Source organism: Epinephelus moara, chromosome 1 (genome assembly GCF_006386435.1).
Source record: "Epinephelus moara isolate mb chromosome 1, YSFRI_EMoa_1.0, whole genome shotgun sequence".
Classification (NCBI taxonomy): domain Eukaryota; kingdom Metazoa; phylum Chordata; class Actinopteri; order Perciformes; family Serranidae; genus Epinephelus; species Epinephelus moara.
Genome location: NC_065506.1, coordinates 21617126 through 21626729, shown reverse-complemented (window position 1 = coordinate 21626729; position 9604 = coordinate 21617126). Strand labels below are relative to the sequence as shown.

General features: G+C 40.8%; 1 protein-coding gene across 1 annotated transcript; it reads left to right on the top strand.

Annotated features, from left to right (window-relative positions):
* The first annotated feature begins 468 nt into the window (after positions 1-468).
* Positions 469-9261, top strand: eif3m (eukaryotic translation initiation factor 3, subunit M). Its single transcript, XM_050049374.1, has 11 exons — positions 469-623; positions 1175-1307; positions 1660-1798; positions 2937-3060; positions 3200-3294; positions 3521-3604; positions 3699-3798; positions 5444-5525; positions 6370-6513; positions 8215-8275; positions 9024-9261. The coding sequence occupies exons 1-11, from the start codon at positions 582-584 to the stop codon at positions 9145-9147; spliced, it is 1128 nt and encodes a 375-aa protein (XP_049905331.1). The 5' UTR covers positions 469-581; the 3' UTR covers positions 9148-9261.
* The last annotated feature ends 343 nt before the right edge of the window (positions 9262-9604 follow it).

Below are 9604 nucleotides of genomic sequence, written 5' to 3'. Positions count from 1 at the left end.
ACCCATAGGTCAGCGGGTGTATGGTGGAAGAGTGCTGCCCTTTGACACTGACGGGGTTTCCGGGTTGGAGAGCTCTGGGCCAGGGCTGCCATGGTGGTCCACACAGACAGACTGTGGCTCTATCAGATAACCTCTCCCGGGGATCAGGTTCACCTCTGTAACTCTCATCCAAGACATCCAGGGTTAATCTCCCAGAGTGGAGACAGATATCTAGGTAGGGTATGGTGGTAGAAGTCTGGGTGAGAACAAAATATAGAAGGTTGTCTGACCTCTGAAGAAAGAGGTGAACAAGCTGAGGTTTTGCAGCACTCACAGGGATTTCTCAACACATCTGTAAAAATATTAATATGTTTTATAAATTACATATAGCTTTCAAAAGTAACAATACATGGAGCGGGACTTACACTACCACAGTCAGTGATAACCCTCTCATGAGCCGACAGTTTTAGGTTACTGTCGCTTTAAAAACATGACCCGGAAGTAGAAGAAGTTTCACCGGCACTGTCGCCTTTTCTTTTCCGCTCAGGTCAGCAGTGGTGGGAGCGTGGATTTTATCCCCAAGGCTCACAAAATCACCCAAAATGAGCGTCCCGGCATTTATCGATATTACGGAGGAGGACCAGGTATGACTTGTGTCTTTAAAAACTCATTGTGCACCGTCCCGCCTGCGGATGAGTCGGTAAAATGAAACTATCGAACCAGATAACTTAGCATGCTAGCTGGCTAACATGCTAACAGTTGATACATGCTGGCCGTTAGCGAGCTACATGGTGATAATGTGACATATGGAGAAGCGGGTTGTCAGTTACTATGTGATTTCACTTATCGTTTAGATGCTCCGTGTGGAAATATGTTGAGAATCGATTTCTTTTCGTTTCCAGGTCAATGTATTGACGGCTAACACTCACAATTGTCCACTGAGTTTTACGTTGGTTAGCTTACAATGCTACTTTCATAGCTAGACACCCAAATAAACAAAGACGTATAAAATGACAAGCACCTAAAGCAGCAGTTATTCTTGTTAGTCAAAACCAAAGACATGACACATTATGATAACCGATTATATCCTAGGTTACCCTATTACTTTATTTAGATATATGTAGCTTGGCACTGTTTGTGGTTTGGGGTTTTATGCAGCCACTAATGCTACTTATTTTACTGCCTAATGTTACAGGCTTCAGAGCTGAGAGCCTACCTCAAGGCCAAAGGAGCTGAAATATCAGAGGAGAACTCTGAAGGTGGACTTCATGTAGATCTGGCTCAGATCATCGAGGCGTGTGATGTATGTCTCAAGGATGATGATAAAGGTAGGTGGTGATGAAGAGCATCCATGCCTCTCACCCACTGTGAGTTTTTCATGAAATGGGCATTAACATGCAATGGACTCTTTGCATAAATAGGTATTTTGATTTGTGTTGCCAGGAAAAGCACACCAGTAGTAGCATTTATTATTGCTAAGTGTTATTAGGCATCCCAGACTCATTATGCACAATATCAGGACCCTGGAACTGGCTCATCTAAATGCAGTAGAGTTGTCATTAATTACACCTGCTGTGCCATGTCAAATGTGCCATGAATAAGACCTTTTATGTGTTTAATGCAACTGACTTTGATACCACTCCTCACTACTTATGAGCCTCTCTCTGTATCTCTCTGCAGATGTGGAGAGTGTGATGAACAGCATCGTGTCCCTGCTGCTGATCCTGGAGACAGAGAAGCAGGAGGCTCTCATTGAAAGTCTATGTGAGAAACTGGTGAAGTTCCGCGAAGGAGAGAGACCCTCCCTCAGGATGCAGCTGTGAGTCCTTTCACTTTTTGCCCTTTAATGTATACACTGCATTGCTTCTTGTGATTGTTGTTTCAAAAAATCTGATAAAGTATATATTCCACATGTTTGGACACTGTTTTGATGTTGGTTAATATAAGAGCGCTGTTCTTGCGAGCATAACCTAAGGTTACTGCTAATAACATCAATAGGCAGGAAAGCAGCTGTCGCCTTTAAAAACAAATATCATTTGAAAATAGCATGGAACAGTTAAAAAATTCATTTCCTGTTTAGAGTTTTGCCTAGAAAATTTGCTAGGCCAGTATCTTTGGATGGGGCAGCGGCCAAATGGCTTTTTTGACAGGGACCAGTGACAGACTGTGTTTTGATTTTGATTTCAACAATGTAGCTAAGTTAAATTAAGATTTTCTTACATGTTAAAAATAGCATTTGGTGTCATATGCTTATAGAATATGATGCAGATTTGGTGTGGATCCATGAGTTATGGGGGGCAAAAGAAGATTTTGCACAGGACCCACAAAACACAAGACAGGGCTGTTCTAGCTGGTGCATTTACTGGACAACATGCACCTGTCATGGGGAGAGGAGCAGCATGTCGCCAAAACGTGATGGAGAGATCTTATTGCAGCCAGCCTTATGACCCATAGGGGATGAACAGGACTAAGTGGTTAACATAATTGAAGATTTTGCAGAGTTTTGAATCCGCATAGTTAACGTTATTGTCAGCTCACTCACTACAAATGCAAACAGTGGCTGCTGACTCGTTAGCTAGTGTTAACTGTAGTGTTACCATTGACGCTAACCAGTCTAATGTCAGCTAACTGTAAATGTTAACATTATACCAGCAAGCTCAGCCTCTTTGACTTGGGCTGAATTTGCCATCGCTGCTGCGGCTATCGTGAGGTCAGAGGCTGGCAGCGCTGCACTGTGTGTTCCTGTGCTCTCAGTTTAATCTTTATTGATGTTTATTTTAACGTTAGCAGAGTGCAGTTTGTTTATAGTCTCTAGGCTACTACTGTACTTTAAAAGCATCTTAAAAATACATTTTTTAAAAATCCCTGATGCTTAGGCCAGGCAGACCACCTTGCTTGCAAAACACTGGCTGAAACCCTGTTGTTCAAACACTTGAGTTTGTCTTTTGATGTCACAGGCTGAGTAACCTGTTCCACGGCATGGATGAGAACACTCCAGTGAGGTATACTGTCTTCTGCAGCCTCATCAAGGTGGCTGCAACTTGTAATGCCATCGCCTTCATCCCCACTGACCTTGATCAGGTATATATTGTGTATTTCTTTACTTTAAGCTGCAGAGACAGCAAAAGGGAAAAAATGTCTGTCACATTTTTCAAATCTCTACTGGTTGCATTTTTTCCTGTACAGTTGATTTATGATACCTGTTTGTGCTGCTGATCAGGTACGCAAGTGGATTATCGACTGGAACCTGAACACAGAGAAGAAGCACACACTCTTGAGGCTGGTGTATGAAGCATTGGTTGACTGCAAAAAAAGGTAGCTACATGTAGGGTCCGATGTGTAAAATCTGTGTTTTGGTATGCACAGATGCAGGGACATGAATACACAGAATTTAGGATTTATATACATCCTGAAAAAAAAATAGTACACATTTGTTTTTATGCATGTATATCCCTCCAGGCCTGAGACTCTATGCGTTATCCTTTAAGCAACTTGCCTCAGTACAATTGAGTTTTCAATAGTGTATCTACTCATTTCATAGTGATGCTGCAGCTAAAGTGATGGTGGAGCTGCTGGGAAGTTACACAGAAGACAACGCTTCACAAGCACGTGTTGATGCCCACAGGTAAACCTGGAGACATTGTTTGTCATTTGTCATTAAGCCTCAATATAATGTACATACCTTCATACATACATTCATCTGTGTCCCTTATCTGTAGATGTATTGTCCGTGCTCTCAAAGACCCCAACACCTTCCTGATTGACCACCTGCTCATCCTGAAACCTGTTCGCTTTCTGGAGGGAGAACTCATCCATGACGTGAGTGGAACTGAAGGATTTACAGTGCCTTGTGGTGTTGCATATAAAAAACGTTACTGGCTTTGTCATATTTTTGCTAGAAACATCTACCCTAAGGGTCCCACCATTTTTATTTAAGGGACAGTTCACACCGAAATCAAAAGCATTTCTTACCTGTAGTGCTGTTTATTAGTCTAGACTGATTTGGTGTGAGTTGCTGAGTGTTGGATTTCTTTCCAGAAACCACGACCTGGTTACTCAAGATAATCCACAGACCTTGTTGTGAGCAGTTTCATATCAAAACTGTTCTCTTTCTACCGTACTACACCCGCCAACCATACCAACATTCAGAAGTAAGCGTGTCTACTACTAGCTCACCTAGCACTACTGAGCTAGCTAACATTACAGCTCAGCCAAGGAGGATGCCATTGATGTTAACATTTTGTGCTGTCATGCGCACAAGCCTCTCTTCCGTGAGTCGGTGGTTGTAGTTCGTTAGAAAGGAAATAGTTTGTAAATGTAACTGCTCACAACAAGGTCTGTTGATTACCTTAAGTAACTGGGTCATGATTTCTGGAGAGAGACATTGCTGTTGAGTTGTTCAATATATTTTTTGGCATTTTGAGCACAAGAAGCTGAGTGCCATCTAATTCCATTATATTAGAGAGAGGGCAGACATCTCTACTGCCAGTATCTCTCGCAGTAACTCACACCAAAACAATCTAGATTGATGAGTAACGCTACAGGTAAGAGGAAGAATATGTATTATTGAATGAGTCAGATGAGACAGATAGTGATCTGTCACTCTGTCTGTTCAAAAGTAAATGGAAAGCATTGTTTTTCAAAAACAACTTTTCCATCAGTCATGCCACCAACCCTGTTAATCTTGTATGTGTAGAATGCCTACTTAGGTAATGTGATTAGACTTATGACACACACTGATGTGAAAGCCTTTTTGATTGTGTTGGTTTGACGTGTAGTTTCAGTGACAGCTAAGGCAAGCACAACCCAATATTTAAATGCTGACCAGTTATAAAGGTTGAACGGTGAGTAGCAGGAATGTTTGTACAATACCAGCGAAACGGGTTGAGACAATGAAAAAAACATTTCTTAATAGGGCGTGTGCACAGTTTCTTTAAGCTTTTTCATGGGTCACCAAACTGGCATTTCTAAAGGTATTAATAGTTGAGCTCAGTGGTTCCCAGCTGGTCCAGCCACGGGATCCAGATTTTTCCTTAGTCATTAGTTCAAGGTCCACACAGTTTGATACATTCAGCATCATAATTGTGTTTGGCCATGTCTTCAAGCTAGTTTGCGGTCTCTGTCAAGTAGCTGTCCATTGTCACAGGAAACTGCATTTCAAAATAAAAACTCTGCGCTGGAAATTCACTGTACTTAACAAGTAAAGTGTGTTTTTTACAAACTTAACATATGTGAGCTACTTCCGGTCCATTAAGAATGGACCTGCGCCCCACCAGTTGGGAACCACAGGTTTAGCCCTATGTTCAAGGACAACATTTCTGCATTGTAGACAGTGATCTGTCTCCTCTCCTTACTCTGGACACGGTTATCATTACAATTTCAGCCTGTATGGACACAAAGATGACGTGACTCTGTTTCTAGAGTGTTAAAATGACATTTCTCTCTGTTCTGACTCTCTTTTCAGCTATTAACCATCTTTGTGAGCGGAAAGCTAGCAGCATATGTAAAGTTTTACCAGAGTAACAAAGACTTCATTGACTCTCTTGGTAAGTAGCCACAAATTGAGACATAAGTTTCATCACCTCTACGCAAATACACATAACTGACCATGCAGTACACAGTAAATAAATTGAGGACAAATTAACATGTACTGCAATAGTCTGATCAACCTACAACCTTAGCGTACACGTAGATCTTGAGTGATTAAAATGTGTCTCTGCTCCTTACCATATTTATAAATCAGTATTGACATATTCTAAGTGTACTATAATGTGATATGCTTAATAAGAAACCTGTTTCATGGTATAATGCTGCCACTGTAAGAGTGTATCAAAGGAGTACCATCTTTAAAGTAGTTTGTATTATTTCTTTGACTTTATCTAGTGTTTAAACAGTTTCAGACCTGTCTCACTGTAAGGACAGCCTTATTGGGATTAGAACTGCTGTTGCTATGATACGGGAAAATGTCAAAATCTGTAATAGGGGAAAATAAGCTTGCGGCATGACAAATTTGATTACCAGGCAAGTTGTTAGGTTTAAATACCTCTGCAGTACAAAAGTACACTCAAAGACCATCTGAACCACCTTCTCCTGTATTAAACTCTTATGAACATGGAGCCAATGAACTGTGTGCTGTTGACACAGTGCAGGAATGTGTGTGTGTCAGCACTGTGTCTCTTTGTCACTACCAAAGGCTTTGGTGTAATTACAAGCATGTGTAGGATGGACTCTCAAAACAGACAATGTGTGAGTGGTGTTTGTGTTAATGAGTAGATTCCCTGACTGCATGCCCCTAAATGTAGAAACAATTATCACAGGGAAACTCCCCGAGTCCAGAGTAATCGACTGTGACCGCTTTGTGCTTAATGATCCCTGCGTGTTGCTCTCCAGGCCTGTCTCACGAGCAAAACATGTCCAAGATGCGTCTGCTGACATTCATGGGCATGGCTGTGGAATTCAAGGAGATCTCCTTCGACACCATGCAACAGGAGCTGCAGATCGGCGCCGATGACGTTGAGGCCTTTGTCATTGACGGTACAAGCACTTCACCTCAAATTAATCCTTGCTGTCGACACTTGTTAAGTTTGCTGTTATTTTCTCATAGGTGTCTAATGGGGGGGGAAAAGGTATATTGATTGAACAGTGGTAACAAACAGACACATCCTTCTGACTTTTCTTGCCGTACCAGAAAGAATGCAGTGGTGATCGTATAAGACATGAGAAGGGTTTTTCAATGAAAGAATGACATAGAACCAAGTATAGGACTTAAAGTAGTGCTGACTCAGATTAGCGTCCTCTCTGTTTTCACTGTATAAGTGCGTTCTCTCTTAAAGCTTTTTTTTTTTATCAGTAGTTGAGGAAGTACTCAGATCTTTGACTTAAGTAAACATAGCAGTACTACAGTGTAAAAATACTGAGTTAAAGCCTTTGCACTCCGAGTCTGTATTTTTTTATTTTATTATTTTTATCTGTCATCTGGTGAGAAATCTTACACACCGAAGCCTTGCACACTGAGTCCAACGCATTCTATTGTTGTCTTTGTTGCAAAAACTCGCAATATAAGACAAAATGGAAAGACACATTTGCTCCCTTGCTTCGTTCCACTGGAGGTACTTCCCTGGCTGTCGCCACTCTCTGCCCGCGTGTTACATTTGGTACTGTGGCTCCCTGAAGGCTGAACTGTCTTCTGTGTCCACATACTCACACACTCACTCTCTCTTTCCTTTCAATTCATTGGCATGACGTTTAACATGTGTTGCCAAAGCACAAATACAATTTAAAGGCAGTTAATAAAATGTACAACTGATTACACAAATGAGGAAACACAGCAAAATAGGTAATTAAATATATATATATATATATATATATATATATATATATATATATAGACATACATATCTCATATGTCTCATATATTTCTACCTATAAACATATGTTTTATGTGCTTGTGTGTGAAAAACAAACAAAAAAATGGTGTAGAGGAGTAAATAAAAAGCAGACTGAGCTATAAGGAGATGAACTTCAGCTTTTATGTGTTGTTGTAGTTGTCGTTGTTGCTTTGACGGATGTGAAAAAAAGGCAGAAAATTAAACCCATTCCAAAAACTTTAATGACAGACAAAAGATGTAGAGTCTGTGTAAAAACGTTACATGAGGCTGTATTTATTTTCAGATGTGCAAGAATTCTGTATGACAAATACAGACTTGGTGTGCAGAGGCCTTCACAAGTAAAAGTCCTGCATTCAAAATTTTACCTAAGTCAAAGTACAAAAGTATTGGAGTCAAAATGTGGCCCCTTTCAGTATAAAGTGTATTATTGGATTATAATTATTGCCGCTTAATGTGTTTATCAATCAAATGTTGCAGCTATTAAAGGTGAAGGTAATTTTGATTACTTTATATACTGCTTAGTAGTTTAATCCATATTAACACATTGAAATGTATTTGTTGACTTATATTTTCTATTCACAATCTGATGTGAAAAATATCTAGGTACTAAAGCTTTGAAATAAATGTAGTGGAGTGAAAGTACAATATTTGCCTCTGAAATAAAAAGGAGTAGAAGTATAAAGTAGCATAAAATAGAAATACTCAAGTACAGTACAAGTACCTCAAAACTGTCCTTAATTAAAGTACTTGAGTAAAGGTGCTTAGTTACACCGCTGGTGTTTTTATTGCTTTCTCTCAGAGCTTTTGCTGCTGCTTTATTCCCTTCCTGTCTGCTTTTTCTTTCCAGCTGTTCGGACCAAGATGGTGTACTGCAAAATTGACCAGACACAGCGAAAAGTTGTTGTGAGGTAAGAACCGTTTCCCCCAGATTTCAATTTTATTTGTTGCAGTAGCTGACTGACTGTGGGGGGATGCGAAACGAGTCATCAATGATCCGGCGGACCTCTGCTGGGGGATGGGCAGGGAGCTCTGGGTGCTAGTGACACGGGGGAAGCCAAACGCCATTCATCTGCCCACTCTGCGATGACACAGAGTTGGTTAAAAATCAGCAAAGTTTCCCCTTAACTTGAACTTCAGTGTGTGCACGGAAGGGAGGCGCTACTCACGACTGAACTGCTGTTGATGTGTTTGTGTTTTTGTCGTCTGTGGAGTCATCTGTTTGATCTTTTGGCATTGTTTCTCTAATTGTTAATGATGGGCGTGTACGTGGCTGCAAGGATTGACTAAATAACTAGTATGTGGATGAGTTTGTATTCCTGAATCTGAGCAAAGCTATCTGATCTCTCTAGTCAAGGTTAAGGGTGCTATTTGTTCTGGTCTGCAGAGAAATGTGTCATTTTGTCGAAACTAGAAAAAGTGTCATTGTTTATAGATTTCCTTCAAAAAAATATTTCTGTTCATTTTAATTCACATGATTCTGCCTCCGTATGGCTGTGATTTGACACCTTAATACAGAATACAGGCAATGGCATGTCTCGTCATAGTTACATTTGCTATAGCTCTTTTATTTTCTCAACGTTGCGAGATGTGACCTTGGCCTGCCTGTTTTTTTTTGTCAATTTAACATTCTTGCTTTTCTGTTTTCCACTCAATCAGCCACAGCACACACCGCACCTTTGGCAAGCAGCAGTGGCAGCAGCTGCACGACAGCCTCAGCTCCTGGAAGGCCAACCTCGCAGCCGTCAAGACCAGCCTGCAAGCCCTGTCACCTTCTTCTTAATTCCACCTTAACCCAACTGTCTAGACTGCCTGGCCCTCTACTCATATCTGCTTTCCAAGTTCCCAGACTGAATTGATCAGCTTTTATATTCATCCAATAAAAGAACAATGGAGATCCCCTGTGAATGTTCCTTACTTGTTTAATAATTAAAGATTGCTAGAGTTATTTTGAAGTTGTCACAAACACTGCAAGTTGTGTAACACATGAGAAACTTCATTATGCCGTTAATGGATAATACATACAGTATACCATCAGTCTTCATCAGACAACTACCCCACCAGTTGCCTTATGATCTGTTCAGTAAGCCACACAGTGACTTTAATGGGGGCTCGTCCTCCAGCGGCTCTCAACATCTGGTTTCAGTTAGAGGACGGCATGCCAGTATTAGATGAGCTGTGACTTGGGGTGAGAAATAGCCTGCAACAAGAGGGTCACTTGTCTGGGAACACATGAGAGG

Coding starts and splice junctions, on each gene's coding strand:
- eif3m (XM_050049374.1), top strand. CDS start 582: ATGAGCGTCCCGGCATTTATCGATATTACGGAGGAGGACCAG. Junction 3,061..3,199: donor TCCCCACTGACCTTGATCAG/GTATATATTGTG, acceptor GCTGCTGATCAG/GTACGCAAGTGGATTATCGA. Junction 8,276..9,023: donor CAGCGAAAAGTTGTTGTGAG/GTAAGAACCGTT, acceptor CCACTCAATCAG/CCACAGCACACACCGCACCT.